Source organism: Diadema antillarum, unplaced genomic scaffold, assembly GCF_040938485.1.
Source record: "Diadema antillarum isolate AM-2024a unplaced genomic scaffold, OU_Dant_1.0 scf00000040, whole genome shotgun sequence".
Classification (NCBI taxonomy): domain Eukaryota; kingdom Metazoa; phylum Echinodermata; class Echinoidea; order Diadematoida; family Diadematidae; genus Diadema; species Diadema antillarum.
The window spans coordinates 180,645-207,792 of NW_027270929.1; the positions used below are offsets into that span (position 1 = coordinate 180,645).

The 27,148-nt window shown below is 38.8% G+C and overlaps 1 protein-coding gene across 1 annotated transcript; it reads left to right on the forward strand.

The window, feature by feature from the left end:
* The first annotated feature begins 111 nt into the window (after positions 1-111).
* LOC139711659 (uncharacterized) lies at positions 112-26,211 on the forward strand. The gene is made up of 15 exons (XM_071623523.1): positions 112-364; positions 8,450-8,562; positions 10,672-12,142; positions 12,930-13,142; positions 13,729-13,910; positions 17,241-17,326; positions 17,749-18,075; positions 19,015-19,265; positions 19,957-20,079; positions 20,641-20,791; positions 21,141-21,156; positions 21,718-21,998; positions 22,592-22,613; positions 23,312-23,568; positions 24,178-26,211. The coding sequence occupies exons 2-15, from the start codon at positions 8,471-8,473 to the stop codon at positions 25,104-25,106; spliced, it is 4,401 nt and encodes a 1,466-aa protein (XP_071479624.1). The 5' UTR covers positions 112-364; positions 8,450-8,470; the 3' UTR covers positions 25,107-26,211.
* The last annotated feature ends 937 nt before the right edge of the window (positions 26,212-27,148 follow it).

Consider the following 27,148-nt stretch of genomic DNA (forward strand, 5'->3'; position numbering starts at 1 on the left):
TGGTTGAGGGCCGGGGATTCCCCATCATGATCTCGATGTACACTGTCCTAGGGTGCCTGCCATACTAACATTGTTCGCGTGCACAGTAGCAGAGCGCTTAACAACCCTTGCTGCGTAATATACGTGCCTACGAACACTCGAGTCGTTTCACGCAGGATATCCACTCAATGGCAGAACAACAATACATGCAGGTACAAGTACGAATGTACGTTATTTTATGGGAATGTGAATAAAATGTTTAAGTGGTTGTTCAAAGGGAAGACTGCGATCAAGACGATTCTGCCAGGGAGCTGTACAGCGAATGCTGCGAAGTGAAATGGTTCGTGATAAGCGCCCTTGGACTGGGTGAAGGGTATATTTGAAGGTACGTACACACTCAGGTAGTGAATGCTACTTATGTATTCGCTTACTGTGTTGACGTCGAACATCTGCATGTATATTCAACTGGAAAAGGTCATTCGTCAAGAGACGACTAGCTGAAATCAATCCAGGAAATCAACTCAGTTCGTGGTTCCACTTCCCGCAGGGGGAAAGGATCATTTTGTGATAATGTACTATAGACATGATGGTTGCACTGAGTATATGATAGAACATTTGTGATGGAGTGATTATTATCGGTGTAAACACTTGGCGTAGGGCCTATAGTCCTCATAAATAGTGTCGTGGTTACCCGCACGTCCACCTGACAGCAAACGATTGTGTCATTTGATAAAGCCTGGTATTTAATTGGCAATGTGAATTGAAAGGTTGTTAATGGATTCAGTACAAAACAGTGAAATGGATGTTTCCCCAAGTGTAACTTTACGAGTCATTTTACCCACTTTCTGGTTCGCAGGTTCATTCTTTGTAATTGGCATTGTGAACCAGTGGAGTGAAGTGCCCTACAAAGAAGGTCAAGGTCATCTGTACCAATGTGCACATGGGCCATTCTTAGTCACGTGTGTGACCAAAAATACTGCAAATTGGGAAAAGTATCTCATTTAACTCTAAAGGCCTTACAGGTATACTAGTTGTCAGTGTGTATTTGACTTAATATGCATGTCAAAACCTATCAGGTGACGATTTAAAATGTTTTGTTCATTTTGTTGATTAAGGGTCAGAGGTCAAATAAGGTCGGTCACGTGTGTGACCTCGCACGGAATTAGATTTTTCATGATCAAGACTTAACTTACAAACTCTGTGAATTCTTAAGCTAGAATGTTTATAATTCTAGCAGACATGCATTAGAGTTTTGCAAATAGGAAATGAGCCACAAATAGTATAAATCTATTACAGGTATTTGTTTATGTATTACTTTATGTGTTGATGTATGGTCACGTGTGTGACATGATACTGACCAAGAAAATCCAGGAACATTGCATGGTGAAAACCTGTGCTAAATTAGATCTAATAATTCATAGTTTCAGCTATCAATGGTTTTATCTGATGTGAAAATTTAGTTTAGCTAATTTTAGAAATAAAGAAACAAAAAGGGACCTAAAACATTTCTATTTTTCTAAGTTCATTAAATGGTATAAAAAGCAGGCAGTTTCATGCAAAGTTAATGTTTACTGCAGAAATATCAAAATAATGTGTATATGATACAATAATGAACATGCACTTATAGGCTGGTTTTATGTGTTATGCTGTCTTTTAAAACCTAACCATTCGTTACGTATCTATTTGATTTACATTGAATTATTGTGTGCATGTTCTAATATTATGCAAAAATCAATACCCTAGATGCAAACATGCACAAAATCATACAATGGTTCATGCCAATCAGATGCAAGCAGAATTGTTGTCCTTATAAATGTATGTATTTACACACAAATTACTACTTTTCTCTGAGTGATATCAATACAGTGTAGTTTGATTATCAAAGTAAATTAGAACTTGAGCAATCTCCCTTCCTTATAAATAGTACTGTAAAGAAGAACTTTGTGAATGCTCTCCTCACTCTTCTATCACATTTCAAATCAGACTCACATCAAACTGTTCTGACTAAATCATTTTGAGCCTTGCTAATTCAATTTGCAATGATCCATCCTTCATGTTTTAGATACTGTTTTTTGATTTCTAATCAAATCTTTATTGGTAACTTGATATCATAAAGCAAGCATCAAGTACTTTTCCCTATATCATTAGCAGTGTGGTAGATAACATTTTTAAATAATGATGCTCTTGTTCTCAGATATCTTCATCAATTCTTTAATTGTTGCAATTAATTTGCTTGCAAATATTTGGCTAGATGAAGTGCAGCTTCCCAGTTCTGGTATGTCTTTAAAAAGATGATCAAAGTCAATGCTTAGTTGCTTTACACATTTTGTGTAGCGCAATACTTTACAGTACATACATGTAGTACATCAGATGAGCAGCATGCAAACATGACTACAAAATTCTGTGCAGTTTAACTTAACTTTGGCAATGTTTGAATATGTCAAATTAATTCAGGGTAGAATGACCAGATAATGCTACTTACATATTTGCATGTATACACAATTCTAATTCTTTTCAATGGCATAACTGTTAGTCTTTAAAAAATTAAGATAGTAAAAAAAATACATGCAATGCACCTACAAAACATATGAGATCATGTATGTGGATATTGTAGATGAAACAACTGTTCATGAGATACACGTAAGTAATCACTACATACAAACAGTTGTTATGGTTTTACTGTGTAACAAGAAATTAAATGTGAATATCTTTTGTTTGACAGTGACATAATTGCAACACAATTGTCCAGCAGACCATAGGCGCCGGAAGTGGGGGGGCAGGGGGGGGGGGGGGGCGGCCGCCCCCCCCCCCCCCCAATCCAAAAAGTGGGGGGGCAAAACGCATTTTTGCCCCCCCAAAAAGCCCCCCCAAAAAAAAAATATTAAAAATAATAATAATGATAACAAAGATAAATGAATAAACAAAGAAAATAAAATAAATATGTATATATATATATATATGAATAAAAGGGAAAAAATATGGCTACAAACGGCAGCTTTTGGACTGTAAAATGTCAAAATTTTCAAGCTCGCTCGCTTCGCTCGCTCGCATCCAGCAGTTGAGCCCGGTGCGCCTCCCCCTTAATTTCTAAAGCGAAAAACATACGACGGCAGTTGTTGGACTCTAGAATATCAAAATTTTTAAGCTCGCTCGCTTCGCTCGCTCGCATTGAATCGTTATGCCACTCTCCTAATGTTGCTGCCAGTAATTGCCAGCAGTTGCGTCCGATGCCCCCCTTAATTTCCAAAGCGAAAGATATCGCTACAAGCGGGAGTTTTTGGACTGTAAAATGTCAAAATTCTCAAGCTCGCTCGCTTTGCTTGCTCGCATTGAATCGTTATGCCATTCTCCTAATGTTGCTGCCAGTAATTGCCAGCAGTTGCGCCCGATGCGCCGCCCCATTAATTTCCAAAGTGAAAGATAAAGCTATACAAACCCCAGTTTTTGGACTGTAGAATGTCAAAATTTTCAAGCTCGCTCGCTTCGCTCGCTCGCATTGAATCGTTAAGCCACTCTCCTAATGTTGCTGCCAATCACTAATTGCCAGCAGTTGCGCCCGATGCGCCCCCATTCATTTCAAAGCGAAATATGTAGCTACAATTAAAACTCCAGTTTTGGAACTGTAGAATATCAAAATTTTCAAGCTCGCTCGCTTCGCTCGCTCGCATTTTATTGTTATGCCATTCACCTTATGTTGCTGACAGTATATAATTTGTCGATCGTTTCACACCGTCATTCCATAATCCATGTAAGGAAAACTTACAATGTTCCTCAATGACTGCGTTGTTGAATGTATCACATTCCGTAATGTATTGTAGTCCCATTATTGCTCACGCACACACGCACAAGCATACAGACCGTCAAAATTACTTTATGGTCCCCCCATGTTTCGACCCACCGTACGCCACTTTACATATATATATATATATATATATATATGTGTGTGTGTGTGTGTGTGCGTGTGTGTGTGTGTGTGTGTGTGTGTGTATGTGTATATTGTGTAACATACGCATGGTCTAATCTTGAGCCCCCTCCAATGTTTGCCCCCCCCCCCCCCCCAATCCAAAACTGCTTCCGGCGCGCCTGCAGCAGACTCCTCACCAGCTTGAATAGGAAGTTACAATGAACTTTGTGCATTCTGGTATCAAAAGTGTCAAACTAGAGACCAAGAGCTGGACACTGCACAATCACTCCATTGTTTTAAGGGTATCATTCTTGAAATAACTGTGTAGAGTGTACCATTGAATATGGGTACATTCTTGTCATTATAAGGGGCGACGATGTGCAGTATTAAAGTGTACAAATGAATTGGTGGTCACACACGTGACCACACATATGTCACACACGTGACCAGTGGTCACGTGTGTGACCAATTAATTTGCTTGTTATTAATTAAGTCTGATACTGTAGGATGCTTATATTTGGAGAAACGTAAGATACAATCAAACTAGCTTTTGACATGAAAAAGAAAGTTGATCATGGCTCAGGTTTTTAATTAGCATAAACTTTTCTTGTTTTTCGGTCACGTGTGTGACATTTAGAGATAATTAACTTTGTATGTTAATTACTTCCGTATGATTTCATTATGTCTATCATTCTTAGGCTAGATATGTTCCATCACGTAGGGACAAACATATTTTTACCACATAGTACAGAAAGGAAGTTGATAGACACACCTTTCCACCAGTCAAACAAAGGGCAAAAATGCTCAATATTTCCTGTATAATCTATGTCTAGTAAATATATGCAAATGAGCACAATAATGACCTTACTTACAAAATAAAAATATAATTCATGCAACTTCAGACAATGCTCTGTGTGATTAATCAACTCAACATTCCATAGAACAAACTTCATTTTTTTGAAATTAGGTTCACTTTTCAAAGAATGGCCCACATGAGCTAATGACGATCTGGCTTATTTGAGACAGCTAGTAGGCCCTATTCGTCGCTGGAGTGATTTCGTAAGACCTTGTATCTGCAATTTTGGTGAAAATTACTTTTTTTGGATAAATGGTACGTCAAACATCTTACTCCAAAAATGAAGCCACCACGGCATGTCAAAGGAAAGGCTATCCCATTCGCCACAGTGCTTTGGCCCCCATGTTTTTTGGCTCTCCTGAACATTTGACATTTTGTAGATACGAGGTCTTGTCGCCCCATGCTTCGACCGCATCTTATTATGTATGCATGCAACTTATACCGTAAAATGCGGAAAGATAATGTTAAACTGTCGGACATTCTCTTTGAAAGTTTGCTGTTGATGGAAATAAAATAGGACTACAAGGTTATTCTCGGTGGTAGAAAGAAAAATGTTGCATCGGGGTAAGCAATTAAAATGACACATCTTATAGGCCTACACTGAGCATGATGACAGTGACTGTACACGAGTGAATATAGAATTGAAATAATCTGTATGCATTTTTAGTTATAGGGAAACCTACAAGGAACATTACTGGAAGGAACAGGGTCTCCTGGTGTCTAGTACCTTCCCCTTACACTTTACTGTACTCACTGGTGTTATATACTCAACATTGACTCTTTCGAGTATCTGAACAATGAGTTTTAATAAGTCTACTCCCCCCTCCCCCCCCCCCCCCCGTCCCCTCCCTCTGTCTTTCAATTTCCACTTCTCGGTGACATACGCAACCCCGGTGCATTTCCTTTGAGAGGAACCGGGGAGCATTAATACGTCATGTAATGGCATAGTTAAAACGATAATGGCATAATTCAGACACGCACTCCCTATATGAAATACGCTGATAGACCCCTAGAAAGCCATTCTCCCCAAAAGTGTGCAAAAGTGCAATTTCTGTGTCGCCAGCTTGTTCATACAGTTTAAAACGATATTTTGTCCCTTAGAATAATTCAACTTTTTTAGTTAAATTCATCCGAGAGGTTAGACCTGTAAAATATGATATCAATAAAGCTTTACATTGTATTGGGACATCCGGGATGATATTAGATATACAATCCGAAGTTTGCTATAACCTTAAATACCCCAAGTCGCCAGAAATGGAAGTGCTCATCTACCGTAATAACAACTTTTACTCGTTGACATAGTTATTATATCATTCAAATGAAATCTGAAAACAGACAAACAAATGTTGATCAATTTGAACTGGGCAAAACAAAAGAAGAGCTACCTCAAAAGTTATCAAATCAGTAGCATAAAATGCGAGTGAACTCAGAAAAATTTGGTGCAATCACATGTATACATGTGTGCTATATGCACATATACACTATCATAACGCAATCAATGAGGTTTGACATTTGCGATTGACGCGTTATTGCATTTGCGGGTAATTCTGGGATCAGCCTTCATCCACCCACCAAGTTTCATCCCACAGACAGACCAGGGAGGTTGGAAGAAACACTTTTCACCTCCCTGGACGTACAAACGTTGATCAAATATAAGTATGATTCACTATTTGTCATTATTTTAATGCAAGCAATAAGTTTTGACATTTTGTGGTTGACGGGTTATTACATTTGCAGTAAAAATGAAACCTTTGAGATGTGTGTTTGACGTGTTATGACATTTGTGGTAATTTTGACATTAGTGCACGATTTTGACATTTTGTGGGCACTTAAAGACTAATTAGATTTTAACACCTATAGCTTTGTTGATCAGGAGTCAAAATGAGAACATTACCACTTCTCCAAGTATGCTTAGTCAGTGTCTTGAATCTTTAGAGAAAAAAAAACTTTAAAAATGTACTCAAATCCTTACGTATGGGACATTTTATTCTGGGACAATGCATAATTTGCATTATTGATTAGCTGATCTTAGCCCTGTTTTATGAAGAGTTAAAATTGACTATGAAGTTGATTTCAACTCTAAGTCTATGGCAACCTGTGTGGTAAGGACGTGACATTTAAAATCGATGTTATCTTTTGATAAAATGGGGCCCAGGTCTTACCAAAAGCAAATTTCTCTATAGATCATAGATGGGATATGTCCATACAGGAACTTGTATGGTCAAAAACAAAATCAGGCAATTGTAGATGAATATTTCATACTTGTCCCATACAAAAGGTCTTATTTTGATATGCAAATGAAGGCAAAATTTATCGATGAATTATTTAAGTTTATTCATAGATTTGCATGATTTTAAATTTTCTTTGCTTGAAATATGATTTTACTCTTTGGCTACAATATGATATCAGTTATTTCTAAATCAAGGGAGATGAATTTTGAACATCTGAGGCCTGAGGGGACATTACACTTGGACTTGCTGAAAAAAAAGATGTTAGAAAATTGATGGATTGCCCACTCAGAGTTGCTTGAGTACTTCATGTCCTTCCATGTGATGCATTACAATGAAATTTACAAAATATGGACATAATGTACTACAGACATTTTGTTAATACACTGATAAAATCAAAACTTAAAAACACAAACTGTGATAACCACAGTGTCCTCCTCTAAATACATTGTATATGATATACAAAGTGTATCTGTCAATTAGCATTGCATGTGTTGTTGCTATGGCAACAATAATAACAGAACCAAAGCCTACAAACGGTTACTCAATACATTTTGCATTTTCTGCGTCATTATGGCTTGCACACTTTTAATTTTGTTACAAAGATTTATGTCATCACAACTGCACATTTAGAGCTTTAAGTTAAGAAAACCTCAGCTGAAAGTTGTTACCTAAAGATCGAAGATCGAAGTTACCTAAAGATCGTTGGAATTTCATCATGTACTTGGAGTTAGATGTATGCTTGACATTATTTCTTGTATAGGGAGAGAAAATAGATCTGCCCTTGTGTCATGATTACTAAGATTTGCTTATAAAATTTTGTTTCAATGTTTTTGTGTGTGTGTGTCATATTGTGTGTCTTGTAAACAAATAACATTACATTGCATCTGATTGACAAATCGCTCTACATCGACGTATAAGGGCATTTTGGAGCTTTCGTTGCAAGATGTTAAAAGTTGAATTTAGTAGGACTTAGCGTATTCCCTATATAATACCGAACTGCATTATAGTATCAAATCCGGTAATATCACAGTATCAAATGCAATTTTTAGCCCAGATGCATTCACACACACACACACACGGTTTATGAATCTAGAAAAGTAATATTAATTCATTTTCCCTGCCGTCTCGCCAAGGAAGTGCATAATAAGTAAAACAAAATACATATATATGTTTTGTTTTTATAGACATAGTGGGTTTGCGTATTTCAATCTGTTAAGACTCGTCCAAGAATCAAATGATTTTATTCAGTGTCCAATATTGTTTCTATGGTATTGACGTCCTTGTGTGCATAAACAAAGACTGTATATCATCTGCAGAGTATACATAACATTTTGTCAAAACAGGATGGTGAATCATAGATATATAGATTCATTCCTATAGCCTCTGGTTTGCAGATATAATTGCCATTTAATATGCGACACATGCACCCTGTCGCAATCTGAGCGGTTTACATTCAGAATGTTTTTGCTCTTTGAATAGATTCACAGCTCACTGACTATCATGGCCGAAACGGAAAGTTTTCCGAGGATAAACGATGACGTCAATCAGTGGGACGACAAAGGATATTCCCGATTTCACAATGCCATAAAAAGGTGGGCTGTACACTCCACGTGCTGTTTTGTCTGAATATATATATACAAACATATGATGTATGTATATATATATATATATATATATATATATATATATAAACATATGATATATGTATATATATATATATGTATATATATACTGCGTATAAAAAAAAGGGTAATCCAACTTTGCAGGGCTACATTTTCATAATTGTCAGCAATGGAGAGCGGAATGTTGATTGCGATGAAAGGGGTACTCTTCCTTTTCTATTAGTACCTAATTATGTTGACAAATGTAACGCATGACTGAGCGCAAGAACTTTAATGACAACAATTACAAATTGCACTTTTTCCAAGTATGGGTGTTATCGTGAAGGAACAACGACGAACAGGTGGCCATGTTCATGATCATGGACCATAAAATGTTCGAAGAAACCCTAAACACAGATCCGAAACACAAACCTGCAGTCGTGTGAGCTGGCCTTGACAGATCTCATCCATGGTATCAGTAAGAGTAACTAGACGTTCATTGTCCCGTCATAATTATGACACCCAAACTTGGAAAAAGGCAATATGTTATTGTTGCCCTTGAAGTTCAAGTGCTCATTCATGCATAACATTTGTCAACATAATTATGTATCAATGGAAAGAATTTCTCCTTTCTTCACAATTAGTATAGCTGACAGTAGGAAATAGTATAGCTCTCCATAGTTGGATTTACCTTTTATTTTGGCTTATAAGCACTGTATATATATATATATATATATATATATATATATATATATATATATATATCTAATTACATATATTACATATATATATATACATATATATATACATATTATGATAATGATATTTGTTCGATTTTAGCGATATCTGGTGGCGTGGGGCAACTAAAATAGATGTCGGGCTAGAAGATTTTTCTTTCGGTGCCCCGATCGTACAGCTAAAGTTCAAAATGAATCTTTAAATTCCCTACTTTCATTCTTTTTTCCGGGCTACCAACAATTCGAATTCAAAAACTTTCTAGTGGCTCGAACAGGCCACCAGAGAGAAAAAAGCTAGTGGTCGAGCGCTACATCATCTACAAGTATTTATACCTTAGGCCCTATATACCCGTGAATCTGTCTCAATTTGTGTTTATAGAAATCACTGTTTGACTTTGTATGCCAAAAATTTAATCTGAGATAATCGGCCTGATGTACATCGTAGTCAACCACTTTTCGCCGTTGGGTTTGTTTTTTGTTCCATTTTTTTTTCCACAAAGAAATTTCATTCACTTTGCATTCAGGTACAAAATAAAATGTGACATAATATTATGATACATAAAGAATACGATTTGACAGGCAGCTACAAAACGTCTAAATAATGTGAATACGATTCCAATTCATATTAGATACAAACCTTCTGTCTTTTCAGACATATTTCAGATCGTCAAGATCTTGGTTAAGGCAGTGTAATTATATTTAATGTAATATTAAATGTAATTTACGAAATAAGTGTAAATATATTTACGAAATATGCTATGATATTTGCAGGAAATTATCAATTTACACGGTATCGTGCCAGACAGAATGAAATGGTTTTAGGCAAGAAACTTTGTGTGCCTAACATGTCAAACCACTTTTTCATATACCCATTCATATTGCAAGCGAAATAATTAGTGAGAGTAGACAGTGCGGACAGAAGGGGCTATAAACATGATAAAATTTTTACGTTGAGTACATTGTTTGTTCTTCCAACATGATCTTGTTCAAGCCTCAATACAGTTACCGATCGAAACGCATCCCTCCTTTTTTTAAAATGTATTCCGCAATCATCATTGCGAGCGCCAAATTTCTGTCAAAACAGGCGTCCGACGACTTTTTTTTTAAAGTTTTCAAACGAACGCCTGACCTGAATTTCCAGGAAATACTATTCTCATCAAGGAAATACTGCTGCACATCTTTCTCATAACAATTATTTCTTCAACGTTACACCTCGGGGTATGGAGAATCTTTTTATGGCAAAATAATAATGACACTTTAATTGTTTTTTTAAGGTTCCCAAACTCTTTTAGGTAGAAATGCAAGCGTCTGAAGATGCATTTGTCATGCGCATTCTCGAATTCCCCTTCTATTCCCAACACAGCGGGAACGTTGATCAAGTTCAGCGTCTGTATTCGTCGGGCGTAGATGTCAGCATCAGAACCAGATGCGGGTTATCAGCACTTCACATCGCTGTGCTTTACTGTGAGCAAGGCATGCTGAAACTTCTCATAGACTGTGGTGCGAACATTGACGCTCGCATAACTGATGATATTGATAACGAGAACTTCGTAGGAGCGACACCAGTGTATCTAGCAGCTCTGGAGGGCAAGTTAGACATGGTGCAGTATCTTTTGAGTAAAGGCTCCAGATTTGACAAGCGTAATAAAGAAGGCAGGAAAGCTATTCATGTTGCAGCTGGCAAAGGACACCAACATGTCGTGGAGTGCCTACTAGATTGGTGCAGAGAAAACAATCTTGATGACAAGTTGGGCATAAAATCAGTCGATGGTGAAGGTAGGAAGCCAATCCATTATGCTGCTGAACGCGACCAACTGGATGTCTTCAAATGTCTTATCAACCGAGGCAGCGAAGATAGTGAGCGTGACGACAAGGGAACAACGCCATTACTGCTTGCTTCACGTCACGGAAGTACAACCATCGTGAAATATCTTCTGTCAGTCGGGTGTAATGTCAACCAGCAAAATAACAAGAAATACAGAGCCATTCACTGCGCGTCGAAGCACGGACACCTGGAAATTGTGAAGCTCCTCGTCGAAGCGGGGAGTGGGGTGAGTGAGCCCACAGGGAGCGGTGACAGACCACTGCATTATGCGTCGAAATACGGTCACTTCCCTATCGTACGACGCCTCACCAATGCGGGTGCTCACGTGAACGCTGTCAGAGGCAACGGCATGACGCCTATCCACCTTGCAGCACAGAACGGGAATCTAGAAATAGTGACTCACCTGATTCATAAAGGGAGCACCTTCACGAAACGAGACAAAAAGGGCAAGGCGCCTCTATGCTATGCAAGTGAGCATGCTCATCTTGAAGTCGTGGAATACCTTCTAATGAAGGAGGCGGAATTTAGAGAGGAGAAAATTGCCGGCTTAGAACCAATCCATCTTGCCTCGCGTATCGGCAATATCCGAGCTGTCAAGTTCTTTGTTGAGAAAGACGAGTCTCTGGTAGATGCACCTGATGACAAAGGATGGATTCCTTTGTATCATGCATCTGATTGCGATCATCCCGAAGTCGTGCAGTATCTCTTACAGCACAGATCGTACGGCATTGTGGAGGCCTCACGCGTTGGCTGTCTTGCAGTGTTGAAGTATTTGATCTCAAAAAAGAAAGCTAAATTCGATGAAAAAGACAACACTGGCCAACAGGCGCTCCACCACGCTTCTGCTAAAGGTCACGTGCAGGTTGTCGAGTACCTCGTAAGCCAGGGAGCTGATATTACAGCCCCTGCAAAGGATGGAAAGACTCCCTTACACATGGCTGCGCAGAGCAACTATCACGCAGTCGTAAGATTGCTTCTGAAATGCACAGCCAGCATCAGCAAAATCGAGGTTAGTTCGGGAAGGGAACATTAATAGTCTTCCATCTTTCTTTCTGATATGATTATACATGTGATATACATGGTTACATGATGCAATTCATCGTGTATATCATCCGAATTTCCTACCTCAATTCTTGTTAACAATGTTATGGGCATCAATGTACATCTGTCCTGGTCTTACCTTTAACTTCGCAGCTCAAAAATATCACGCAATCATGCATTCTAAAGTTAATAAAACCAGGTGTGCCCGAATTTTCAAAAAAGAATTTATACCAACTAAATCGTAGGATAAACTCAATTGTAATTTGCTTTATACAATATATATATATATATATATATATATATATATATATATATTTATATATTTTTCTATATGTAGTACAGGCCTAGAATATATATATATATATATATATATATATATATATATATATTTAAAATGTATATATATATATATATATATATAATATATACATGTATATATATATAGTTTAGTCTTGCATTTAGGTAAAGGAGCTGGAGGGACACGTTTTGCTTGTCTAAAAATTCATAAAACAAATAACAAGCCTGCAAGATGAAGGCGAATGTCTGAATAGTGCATAATTTTGAATCAAATAAATTCACATGCTGTATAAAACCATACTACAACGTATTAGATTATCCTCAAATACTGGAGCATGTACTTGTATATACTACACGAATTTCTATCAATTCATGATAACGTATGTGTTTTGTGGGTTTGTGTGTATGTGTGTGTGTGTGTGTGTGTGTGTGTGTGTGTGTGAGTGTGTGCTCTACAGACTGCTACTCTCGTGAATCATCCCGATGAAGATGGGCATACGCCTCTCCATCTCGCCGTGAAGAAGGGGTGTACGTCGGTCGTGGAGCTTCTTCTGGAGTATGAAGCAGATGTGAACGTCAAGTCACATGACGGTAGCTGCTGTCTTCATTCAGCGGTCAAGCTTTGCAGCTGGCCGGAAAATGGCGTGGAGGCCACGGAAGAGACAAAGAAGGTATCGTCGTTCGGGTGACATAGACAAAACTATAACAAAAATAAACAACGAACAAACTTGCAAGGAAAATTCTTCAGTGAAGCGGATGATTGAAGGAATGGTAATTCAACGTGCATGAAGACCATTACAGGCATAAATGTAAACGTTTTTTCTTTTGTAAAGTAAAAATTTGTGTCAAATCATGCATAGAGTCATGTTTCGAGAAATATTGAATGAATTTTATCATTTGAAAAGAAAAAAAATGAGGTGATTTGAGCACGGAATGGAATTCAGCTTGAAGGGATATCTGACGACTTCAGATTAAACTGACTTGGCCACATTGATAATGACGTCACTTTGGCAGGTTTCCTTCATTGTTGACACAAAAAAAGACTACATTTTTATCTCAACATAAACTACGATAATTAACAAGGGTTAATTGTTGATAAAACTGAACTATACTCTAATTGTTGTATTGACCAAATATGAGAACAAACATGATGACCTCAATATTGTATATACACCTGTACCATTCGTCTATAGAATGTTGGAATCACCCTCCGACATTATTTTTGCTGAAACCGTCATTCGATTTTTCAAAATTCAGGTATCAGAAAAATTGAAGAAAGAGCACGGCAAAGAAGAAATCCATCCGGGGGCGACGCTCGTCCACCTACTCCTCAGCCATAAACGCAGCAACGGAGCGAATATCCTAGAGAAGGACAAGCTAGGGAACATTCCTTGCCAGTATGCGGGAGACGAAGTCATCCGGCAGATGATAATGTCGAAGTAAGGGCGCGTTTACACCTAGCACTGTACGGGTAACGGTCCGGGTTTTTGCTCTGGTTCCAAAAGGGACCATGCTTGGTTCTTTTAAAACCAATCAGTAATTCGGTACAAAACCACCTAAAATGTTATTCTTATGTCCAAATCACGAGCAACAAAATCACCCGTAGAAGATTAATTTTGTTACGAAATTATTAGCGGGGAAGTGATATTATAACAGAACCAAACATGGTTCCTTTTGGTGTACCATGGCAAAACCCCGGCCCGTTGCCCGTACCGTACTCGTAAGCGTGCCTTTAGTATTAGCATCAGCTTTCATCCACATTATCAGAGGGTCTTCCTCTTAATAATCAGATAATTATTACATTTTGATGCAACCTCCAATTTTTAAGATGTTATATGAACAAGGCGTTCGTTTACTTTATTGATTTGCCTGTTTTGTAATTGATATCACATCTATACTCAAAAATGCTAATACGTGGTGGATATTATTTTTATTGTTTTGTTAATTTCTTATGTGTTTTATTGTTTTTCGACCTTCTGTCGTCTTTTTTTTTTGGCCGAAATTCGTTGCATGTACTTTTTCAAGGTAATCTACGTTACAATTGATAAATTTCAATGATTAAAAGTTGAAATAATCTAATTTATATCAATTTAACAAAAAACAATTTGCATTGGATTTGCACACAATATCACGAATTTAAGATGTTTTCGGGTTGACATGCATGAATTATATGCAAAACATTACGTAATTTCAAAACGGTGTACCCAGACGTCGCAAATTTGGTCTCAAAATATGCGGGAGAACTTAATGAAAAAAGTCATGAAGTGGCGCGGCAAAATCTTTGCGAGTTGCGGAATCGTGGCGCAAAATGTCGTGGGGCGGGGGGGGGGTCAATTTACCCCCCCCCCCCCCGTTAAGATAGGGTTAGAGGTTATATAATTGGGTATAAACCTGGTAGCTCAATAAAAAGGGAACATTAACGCACGAGTAAACGCATTTGTTTTACCTTTTCCCTCCACCAGTGGCGTACCGTGGGTCAAGACATGGGGGGGGGGGGGGGGAGGGCACCTCGTGGAAAAGTTATTTTGAGGATGTCCATGCTTGTGCGTGAGTGCGTGTGTATGTGTGTGTGCGCGTGTGTGCGTGCGCTGTCAGTCTGCAAACTTAATGGGACTACAATACATAACGGAATGTGATACATTCCACAGCGCAGTCATTGAGCAACATTGTAATTTTTCCTTACATGGATTATCGAATGACGGTGTGAAACGACAAATTACTGGCAGCAACATCAAGAGAATTACATAACAATTAAATGCGAGCGAGCGGAGCGAGCGAGCTTGAAAATTATGACATTTTACAGTCCAAAAACTGCCGTTTGTTGCTACATTTTTCGCTTTGGAATTTAAGGTGGGGGCGCACCGGGCGCAACTGCCAATTACTGGCAGCCAGTAACATCAGGAGAATGGCATAACGATTAAATGCGAGCAAGCGAAGCGAGCGAGCTTGAAAATTTTGACATTTTACAGTCCCCAAACTGCCGTTTGTAAGCTATATTTTTTTCGCTTTGAAAATTAAGGGGGGGGGGGGGGGGTGCCACACCGGGCGCAACGGCTGGCAGTACCGGCAGTAACATCAGCAGAATGGCATAACGATTAAATGCGAGCGAGCTTGAAAATATTGACATTCATTTTACAGTCCAAAAACTGCCGTTTGTAGCGATATTTTTTCGCTTTGGAAATTAAAGGGGGGGGGGGGCGCCCGGTGCGCCCCCCCCCCCCTCGATCCGCCACTGGTAGTCAAGGGTGTCGGTTTATGTTAAATGATTGGGGGAGGTATGACCAGCGAGGGGGCGCGAAGTCACCAAGCGGGGTAAGGATGTCCAAAATCTGCACTTTAGATCATCCCCTAATTGTTTGTGTTGGTGTGTGTGTGTGTGTGTGTTTTATATACATGAAAAAATTAGGAAATAGCCCAGGTCAAGTCTTATTATTGGCAATGCAAGGCATTTTGATATAGACTAGTATGTAAAGCAACACTGCAAAATCAATGAGCTAGCTTTGATATAACGAAACGTAAGGTACAAAGGTGTACATTAAATCACACTGCGCAACATTGCAGCGACTCTTTTTGCCGTTCTGATGTTCTGAGTACACTGCGCACATCCTGCTTATATTCAGAATGCCAACCAGGAATCACGCTGAATCACAATCTTTTGTCGGCTCCGGGCTCTTTGAACAATGGTTCACACTATATTATACCCCTTTTATTATTGTTAAAAGAAATCTTAGAAGAAATGTCTTATTTCATGATCACCCTTTCATGTCGAGTTCAAAAGCAGTTTACTAACCCTTGAATTACCATTTTGGTATTTTTGTTTAAACCAGCGGATTGGGGGCGGGGGGCACGTGCCCCCCCCCCCCCCCCCCCCGTAGTTACTGCCCTCCACAAATGTCCATTACATTACAACAATGAGAACAAAAATCAATTCTAACACTGAAGGATCATGGATCAATTTGCAAAAATAAACCTAAGTCAGATCTCTATAATTTGTCTCTAGTATTTATTTAGCCCAAAGATTATGAACGCCTATATGGCGACTGAAATGATGGAGGAAAATGAAGAATCTTTTCTGTAAAATCCAAATTCAAGTGACCTTAGAAAAGAAGTAATATTAAGAAAGATAGTAGACATTTGAATTATCTAAAATTAGGAAATTTAAAACTATATTTGGTCCTTTAATTTGTGTAATGAATTCTTAAGTTCTTAAATTAAAAGAATGAAAATTAATGAAATTTTGTCCATTTAATCACCTTAGTGGCTTTATCCCCAGTGACATTTGAAGTTTGAGTTCGCAGTTTTATGTCCCTTTAGAGTCCCACTTTGTTTTTGTCGAGGCTGTAAGGAGATACGTGGCTAAAACTTATTTTGGCTATTTCTGTCATGTCTCTCATTGTCTTAAATTAGTCATGTATAATCATTATTTTTGTGGAGGACATTTTCAAATGAATGACAAATGACAATGTTTGCAATTTTTACTTATTTGCCTAGGAGTATAAAAACAGATATGTTTTAATCCTGCGTAAATGTTCCCTTTGTATTAACCTACTAGGTTGATAGCAAATTATACATTTAATACCTTGAATATGGTTTATAATACACTGTACTATGGTTTTTATCAAAACCATCTAGGTGTGTCTATGAAAATAAAATTATGACTACAAAAGTGTTTACTTTCTCTCTTTTTTTTTTTTTTGCTTAATGTATTATATATGCGTTTCTGTTTACCTATATTCGAGTGATTTTGTGTGTGCCGTCTTTATTTACAGATTTTTGGAGCAAGGAAAATGTGAAAAAGAGGATTGCCTGGAACCAGGGAGGTGGGAAGCCACCTCCCTGCTGGAACCTTTCAGAGGTATGAGAAACAAGAAACGAAATAATCTGTCGTCACTTCGTCATGACTTGTGAGAAACATTCCTCTCTTTGTATTGTATAGGGCGGTTTTATCCTAATCGCGAGCGTTGATAAGGGATGTCACTCAGTACATTATTTTGATCCTACACAAGTGCGATGAAAGTCATCACAAGCTCTCTGAATAGGATTCGTTGATATGCTAGACTAAATCTAAGCCTGCCTGTCCTACAATACTTTTAGTACATGCATGAGAAACGGATTCCGAAATGTCTATTTAGGAAGGCGACATTAAAATTGATAGAAAACTCAATGCGCACGTGCTCTTTCTTGTACCTGAAGTAGATGTCCTTTAATGTGCACATGACATGAACGTGATATTTGGGTTGGGTCAATTCTGACATCATCTTCATTGAATTTTGTCAGTCCCTAAGACGTTACGTAGAAGCCTGGAGAGTACGATAGGGCGTGACGGGGGAACACTATTCCTGGAAGACCACGACATGACTGCCATCATCCCCGCCGGGGCAGTCGAAGAGGAGGACGCGTCCGTCTCACTGAGTGTTGAGCCGCCATCTTCCCCACCAGCTGAATACAAACCCAAGGAACCCTTGGCTTGCTACGGCGTCATTCGTCTGTACTCCACCTCGACGGTCCACTTCAATCACCCAGTGAAGATTCGGTTTCCTCACTCGGCCGAAATAGTCAGACCGGAAGACGTCAGGCCAATAATCGTTTCTCGCAATCCCAAGGGTAAGCAGTGATATATCCTCTCTCATCACGCTCTCATCTTTTGATTCATGTATAAACAGTGATATACCGATGATTGAAGCAATTTTCAAATCTGGCAACCTGCGACACTTCGCGAAGTACACCTACTCTCCGATGACGGACTTGTGCGATCAAGATTCCACATTCTATTTTCGTAAACACTCACAGGCCATTTTTAATACCATACACATTCACACACAAACTGCTTAATGTGGCAATGACCATTATCGCGGGGCTAAAATTACGGGAACCTTATACTTTTAACATTGTTTTAGAGATTTATATTAAATCCTAGTCTCGCATTAGTTGTCTGCACATCTAAAAATCCTTTATAGTTAACGGTACGGGAACTCGGTTACGTGTGTCTTCTGAATTCAGTATGGAACGGGTTAATGCATAGATCGAAAAAAACTTTTTCACTTAATTAAGCAGTTACAGACTGAATTTTGCAAAGTTTTCTTTTTCGTCTTTCCCCCTTTTTCCTACCAGCTACGTAGGCCTACTCCACCAGATTGCACTTGTGATTACACAGGTTCAGAGTACGTGTGTGTAAGGGGAGAAATAAACATACCAATATTGTGATATAGACGCATTTGTGATGGACCTTTAAATCTTTCATGACAGTGTCGAGCCACTTGTAACATCAGGTTCAACACATAAATTAGTAGATTTATTGCCACCCACGAAATTTTATCTCGTGTTACACAGAAAAGATGGAAACGTCTTATGTCATCTTCAAAACTGGAGCTCCTGTAATCCCAAATGATTTCGCTGTAGATAAGTGGGTACACAATGAGAATTGAAAGTGTTTCGTGGGAAATTTGTTTGCAAGTAGTTGGAGTTTTTTCTGTGTTTGGACCTCATTTGCTATTTTCTTCTACGACCTATTCACGAAAAACGTAACGCCTTTGTTGCCGCCAGATGGGTCAATACAATCCAGGGAGGCCACCGATTCCTCGACCCGGCCCTACTGCAAGGTTGATGAACACCACTTTGAACTATTTGTCGACTGCTGTGCCGACTGGTGGATCCTTATACGGTTGAAGAAAGACGTGGCGCGGAAACAGCTCGTATGCACGCCGTACATACCGCAACCGGAAAGCCTTGAACGTGACAAGAAATACACAATACGGCTCCATTTCCACGACAATACCGAGAGATCGAGAGCAGAGGTAACCACACGCAACCAAATGAACTGGCTACAAAGTCCTCCGTACATAAGTTTTAGTGTGGTTGTAGAAAGCTGTTCGCTCATGTCGCGTTTGCATTCATGCAAAAACCGGAGTAGTCTACATATATTTAATTCATGAAGGATTTACATCTTTGTCCGTTGCGTAAATGCTTGCAAAATAACAGCCCTCCTCTTGGAAGATTTGACAGATAAAAGTCTACAGTTGAGAATTTGTAAAGACTATCTGCTTTGAGAGACATGACTGTGACATGCCCACATGACTATTTAATCAAGTTATGACGTGAATACCACAGCAGTCATTGTTTTCTGTTATATAGCTAAACTTTCAGTCGTAACGGTGTAGCCTATTTGCGATTCCAGGATTAGAACTGCAGCTTGTTACATGAAAGTAGAGCCCAATGCCCCCTGCGAGATTTGCGCCCAGCGATCTAGAGCGATCTTATCCGATCTCCCGGGAACCCTGAGATGGTAAGGTCGCTTAGTGTGGACAGTGGACATCCAATTGTCGCACAAGGTCGCCGAACAGTGGGCATTGGGCTCTAGATATATTAACTCCTCTAGTTTGCATTTTTGTATGTAACCTGGCTTATCCACTACTCATTTATTTATTTATTTATTTATTTAGTTAGTTAGTTAGTTATTTACTAACTATTGTATTTTTTACTTTGCAGGAAAAAGAGACGGCTAACCATTTCAGAGCAGCCCACGGCCCCCTCAAACTTGGAGTGGAGCTGAATGCAGAAAATGTGGTCATATCTTGCAAACAAGGAGATCAAAACGAGAAGGTCATAACGGTGGGTATATAATGTGGGATGTGTTTTGTGTAAAGTACAGTACCATAATCTCGCGTCAGAAGTAAAAGGAATAAATAAGAAAAGGGACTAGAAAGCGAAAGTTCTGTTTTTTATTACACGGCATTCGTCTCAGTAGTGAGTGAGGAGAGAAGCGGACGTGACGTCATTTTGTTGTGACAGATCAATCAAATTGCTTCGCAATGTCAAGAATGGCAGTTTTTTGACATCTCCCCACTATAACAGCATGTCATTATCCAGTGAACCTCTAATTGCCGCAATTGTTAATACAATACAAATATTTTCATTTACAATTGAATGTAAAATTTCAATTACACCGTTGCTTATCAAATCTGGTTGTCTGAATATATCTTATGATCATCAATGAGCAAAGGGAATGGTCTGCATGTGTTCTGTATAGTCTGTATTGATGGTCTGTAAATAGATGACTGTAAATATCGTAAACTTATGTTGTAGTGAGCATAACTTCGTGTACGCTTGCTGCTCTAAGAGCAAAGACGCATATTACATTGCTATCACTACACTAACTGTATTTTTCTTCAGACACATGAACCGCACGTTCTTTGTGAAAGCAAAACACACATGGAAACGATAAACGTCATTCCGTCACAACGGGACTCTGAACTGATCGTCCTTAAGATTAGCCAGGGAAACTGCAGTTCACACGAGATTGCATTCCTCGTCTGCTATAAAGGTCAGTCTTTTTCTCCGAGAAACCTCTACCAAAATGTGACCAACATCCCCTCCAAACAAAGAAATCTGTAGATGTTGTCCAGCCAACCATTGGTTTCGTAATACCGTTTCCCATGCAAATCGTCTCCAATTTGGATTTGATTACAACAAAGACCAATAAAAATAAAGACGAGTGTTTTTTATTAGATAATAAGTCCACTGGATTTTTTTAACCTGTAGCCTACTAAAGTTTGCAGTTTACACTTTGCGTTGATTTTCATTTTTTTAAAGACCGATCAGCTGTCACATATTTATATTTTGTTTTCGTTTGTTTGTTTGATCTTTTCATCCCATGGCTATCACTACTGAAGGCACGCAGTTCAAAGAGTGAGTATTTCTGCCCGAAATATTGTCAAGTATTTATTGAGCATAATCAAGCAGTTGTATGATTACCAAAGCCCTGTTACATAGTCATGAAATGAACATTGTCTTCTGGTGCATATATAAGACATTACTGTTTAAGCGTATCTTCTGATTCCTACATTTTACACGAATTTCAATCTTGCAATGTAGGCTATTGCTACTACTTCTTTGGTCGTTTCTTGGGTCACATTTCCATAGTGCAAGTGTGTCATTTTAGATTGCAGGTAAACACACTCTGGATGGAAGTACAATTTCATTTATTAGTTGGTCAACATGTAAATTGTTTCACATTCGCAAAAAGTAAAACCTGTGATTGTTCTTTTCACACAATACAGTCACATCCGACATGTCATGCGTGTTTTATTCGTTTGCTTTGGTCTTCTCCTTTTCGCAATACTTATTGTGACCAATAAATCCCATAACTTGACAAAATCAATGCTATAAACGGCTTTACTTGCGTCTTTATGAAACCCAACTCTTCCAAGTCATCATGTAGCGCGCAACTGTTATGCTTTTACGCTTCAGAGAACCTTGCGAAAGCGTCTGTGAAGATGCGCCAGATTACGTCAAAATCGTCGAACTGGCCGCGGAAATAGACATAGATGATTACTACGACGTGGGTGTGGCTCTTGGGCTCACCATCCCTCAGCTAGACAGCATAGAGTACCGGAGACTCAGAAATCGGGAAGAAGCCAACCTCGACGTTCTCTTGAGGTGGACGAGAGAATACAATGGCCCGAATCCGTACAAGACTCTTGTCAAAGTCATCAACTCACTTAAGGAGAAGGCCGAAATAAGTATAGAAGGTAATGCATTACGGTTTACCGGTATTTTTTTTTTTCTTCATGGTTGTAAGTTTATTTAAAATGATCAAAGCGAGATGGCGAAAGTCAGCAAAGAAGATAAAGTAAAATATGCAAATACATTTAACGAGGAACGGGAGACGTTCCGTCCCAAACTCTGCATCGATAACACACGGCTTGGTTGTCGAGGATTATTACACATTGTTGCTATACATTAACAATTAATGACAGATAAATCATCCGAAGAATTCCCAGTGTTGTCGTAAATGTGTGTTGCTCGTACAGGCGTATGTAGGTAACATTATAATTAAAATGAATGTCATAAGCCAGCGTGTTGTTTTATGTTATATTGTACAGCAAATGTTTATGTTATATTAATGACATTATAAGGTACTTTTTACATACACCCACTCATATTGATCACCAAAGGCGAAGAAAGGATGACAATCTTTGACATAATTTATGAGTACAAGTGTTTAAAGTTAATTTCTTTCATAATGTTGTATTCAAGCAGCAAAACATTTTTGACGAGTTTCTGCTCCAATCGATATTCCACATTTCTCTTTTCCCTCTATGAACACAAATTGCTGTTGGAGGTGTCAATGTTGACCCTATTCAGTGAGTATATATCAAATTTATTTTTATCACCTCTGCCAAATACTGCATGTTTGACTCTGTAATGGCATAATGATAATAATACATTTCTATAGCGCACTAAATATGCACATAAAATGTACTGCGTTGCAATAGGACACTCGTGTCTGCATGATACAAATACAAACTGTAATATAAAGTATATAGTGCCTACCTAGATTTATAAATACATTGACCCGAATTTACAAAGGTGGTACAATTGAAACCATGGTTTAAACCATGGACAATTTGTATGGAGTGCCAAGTGTCGCATGGCCTATTTCGTAACGAAATGATAATTCATAACGAAGTAGGCCATGCGACATTTGACGCTCCGTACAAACTTTCCATATAAGTTTAAACCATGGTTTCAATAGTACCACCTTCGTGAATTCGGGCCTTTCTATCTCCAGAACAAGCCAAAACGTTAAAAACAAAAATATTTTATTTTGCTTTTTAAAATTTCTACATTATTACAAAATTGTAAACTGTTTGTAATGATGGAAGTGCACTGCATTATTTTGATACAAGAGGTACAGATACGGGGAGGGGGATGGAGGTCGGGTAAGAACTATTAGATGCTTTACAGGACAGGATAATTTATGCCTAATTTTTGACGACTGCGTTTTGGCAAGCGCCAAGGGAAAAAATAAAATCAGGATCAATTTGGTTTCTTTTATCAGCGGTGATATCGGTCACGATGTGCTGGTTAATCTGGCTCGGCAAATCGACCCACAATCTTTCTGGGACATCGGCAAGCAGTTGGGCCTTCCCGAGATTACACTTCGACACATACAGTACAGTCATCCACTTGTCAGAAAGGACGCCAATGTGAAGATGCTGTGGAGATGGTATCGGTCACATGACATGACAGGGTCGGAAGCGATAGACGTGATTCGCAAGGTCATGGCGTCTGCAAAAAATGCATCGAAAGCAAAAGGTGACTACTCGAATCGCATAGATGTATCTTAAATTCCCACATTCGCGCTGAAAATTACAGTCGTATGAATTTGCACAAAACTGCCAAGTGGTGTTATCACACACTCATACACTACAACGTTACGTGTGAGGAAACGGGTTTTCCGCGTGTCAAATGACGAGTGCACTTGAGGGTACAAACGAATCTAATCAGTGTACATCTGCTCATATATGTTAATTATCCCAGTAATGACCACTCATTCTATGTATTACATTATGTGCCACCGACATTCTGCACATAGAATTTGCCATGGTTAACAGGCTAAACGGAGAGATCGCTTGAGCATGGTTGTGTAGTTGCAAACACCCGCCTCTTCAGCAGTGTACGAGCACAATGCCATCTTAAAAAAGCACTGTATAGAGTATGTCCTTCGGTTTGGATCCTAGATTTCTAGCCTATTTTACGATCTTTTTTTTATTTGTCATGCATATTACAAATCACCACTGCCAATTTCATACAGTATGCAAATTTAATGACCCGATTTCACTCCCATGAGACTTTTTCATTAAAAAACAGAAATCCATAAATTCCCCGCATTCATCATACATTATGTTTTATTATCATACCTAGGTAAAACCAAGGTAGAAGAGAGGACTCAGAATAGAAGTTCCGAACATCCAACCGAGGCTGACGCGGATCAATCGACCGAGACAGGGGAACCCAGCAAACCCGCCGGCGGAGGGGTTTGTGACGAACAGCATCCTGCGAGCGATGATGCAGCGGATGACAAGAACACAGAGGACGGAATGGATGATGAAGAGGAAGATGAACGTAGCGATGATGGAATCCGCACAGGGGTAATACCTGGGGAAGAGGTAGACAATGACACGGAAGGGGAGTGCGATGCACAGAGAGTAACTGAACCAAATGCCATGAACGGTCATGACGGTGGTAAAAACGGGTCCGTGAGAGAGTTTGGTACGATAAATGGCATCGCCGATGAGGCAGACAAACCTGAAGGGATACCTGAAACTGTGAGAGTTATGAATGAAGCTTTAGTTGGGAGTGGAAAGTACTTGGAAGAGAAAACTAATGCCACAAGAGAAGATGATATGAATGGAAATAATTCCCAGATAGATGGGATACCAAATGCGAATGTCGAAATATCGACAGGTGCTGAACAAACTGAGATGGGAAATGATGCCAGTATGGTCAAATTGGTGGCGCATTCTGTATGTTGCGAGGAAAATGGAAACGCAGACAATGATGCCTGCCCCTCGAGTATGTCTGACGAAGATAATGGCACAGAAAGATGCGAAGAAGATTACTCGGCTGGAAATAACGAGAGAGATGAAGGAAACAAAAGTCTAGTATCTTCAGACACACAGGTTCAAGAACCATTTTGTACGAGGAAAACAACAACCGATGAAGAGAATATAAGTGAAGCTGTAAAAGAGAGTGCAGGGAGCAGATCGACGTACTGCTCAAGATTGTTGCCAAGATTGATGTGTTACTTCATGGACCTAATAAACAAGGACATTCATCGTATCGTTGATTAATTCATGCACCTGTACATCTCAAAAGCCCCACAAAGAAATTTTTATCATACTTCACTGCTTTGATCCCATGATCGTCACCGCCAGCAAGCCGGGAGAAGAACAAGACGGAGATTCGAGAAATCTAAAACTATAAAATTATACGCAGAAGAAAATAACTCACAAAAATCAAGTAAAGTGAATTTGCAGTTGTGGCGTATGTTAGGAAATCATGCCACAATTTCGCTTAGGATAGCAGGCAGTTTTTAAAACAAAGTTAACATTTTGGCAGAATGATTGTCATTTGTGATCTCAATATTTCATTTTCTGCAGCTTATTCCAGAGCAAAAAGGGATGATAATGGTAGAGAACAGGTATATCTTGCCATTAGGCAAGGTCTTATGCGTGTGCAAAAATGTGCAAATCAGCAATTGACCATCTTTTGGCACAAAATTTGTCATGATCTCAGGTTTTACCGCTCCTCATCATGTGTATTCATTCAAAGACATTTCCGTCTGAAAAAGGCACATCTGCAAAACGAGACTGAAATGAGGGAAACGATTCTTTTGTTAGTGACGACACATGATTACACAATCGTTATTGTCAAGACACATGAATGTACTCATTTAGATGCACATAACCATGTGTCGGTGACGATCATTATATCAAAAGGCGTTTTCACATCAGCCCGATAAAAATCCAAGCTCGAGATATTTTCCAATTTCCCAAGTCAGAAAATAGCGCGCTATTTCGAAACATCGGGCTGATGTGAAAACGCCTATTGAAAGACTGCCGTGAATAGTCCATGTTAGGTCCATGGTTTCTTCAAAGGTAAAGAAGCCCCAGAATGCAAGCCATTACTTCCCAAAGAAAACACAGATACCTCGGATAGCCAAGCACAAAACAAGAACATTTAATGAACCAGCACTTTCGTAGGTTGCCTTCAATCACATTTTTTTTTTGACACGTACAGACCCTAGAAACGTTAATGTGTGCTTATGCTTATGTGTTAGCGCACAATGTTTAAACACACGATTGGGCACAATTTCATGAAAATACAGCATTAGAAGGAATATACATGTATATAATACATGTACAGTGTATATAGTATTTTATTTCATTTTTTAACAGTGGCCTTAGCAACATTCAGGTTTTTGTTTTTTGTTTTTTGTTTTGTTTAGGCATTTCAATATGTAATGGTCTACTAGTATATACAAGACACAATAATACACATTCTATTAGTAATTTTAATGTATTTTATGTTAATATTATCTATCTCTGTAGACAGTTTTGATCCAAATTGGTCGATCAGCTGTCTATTCCGATTTGTGAGGAGTATGGGGCTTCCACACAATCATAATGTCATTATGAGACGGGTTTACAACTTTACAGGGTTGATGACGTTCCGAATATGATACAAAAATACGATATAAGTACATTGTACATGTACTTCAAATGGGCGAGACATCGACTCGGGCGTCGCAGGAAGATCGCGTCAAGGGACGTTAGCGCGCGGTACCCTCCAGTCTTTTTCACGGTCCTACAGGACGGATTTGAATGTCTTTTCGGAGTGTTCGAACGGTGCCATGTGACGTCTCTGCTCACTTGAGCGTACAATGCAGGTAGCCTTCATTAACTCGGCCTTCACGTTTTTGTTAGGTGATCCGAGTATCCTCTCGGATCACCTATTGTATCTGTACGGATTCTTTCTTCTTCTTCTTCTTCTTCTTCTTTCTTTATTTCTCCCCAAAAGTTGTGCAGAGGTTAGCTCAGAAAGTGCTATGTCTATCAAGTTCAAACTTATACCATGTATGTATCGTGTCCCAAAGACGGCAATCGAACTAAAATCAAAGTGATCAGTCGACCGTGACGTCACTATGACGTCATTATATGAAAACACATTCTCAATCATATCTCATTAATGGAATGAAGTTTTTCAATGAAATTTACGTCACATATATTTCAAGTTATGCGCATTTTACTCATATTCTCAAAATTCACATTTTCTCTTGATACGTGCGCGTACGCGCGCGTTGAAATATTTGTATGCTCAAATCGAGCTCAAA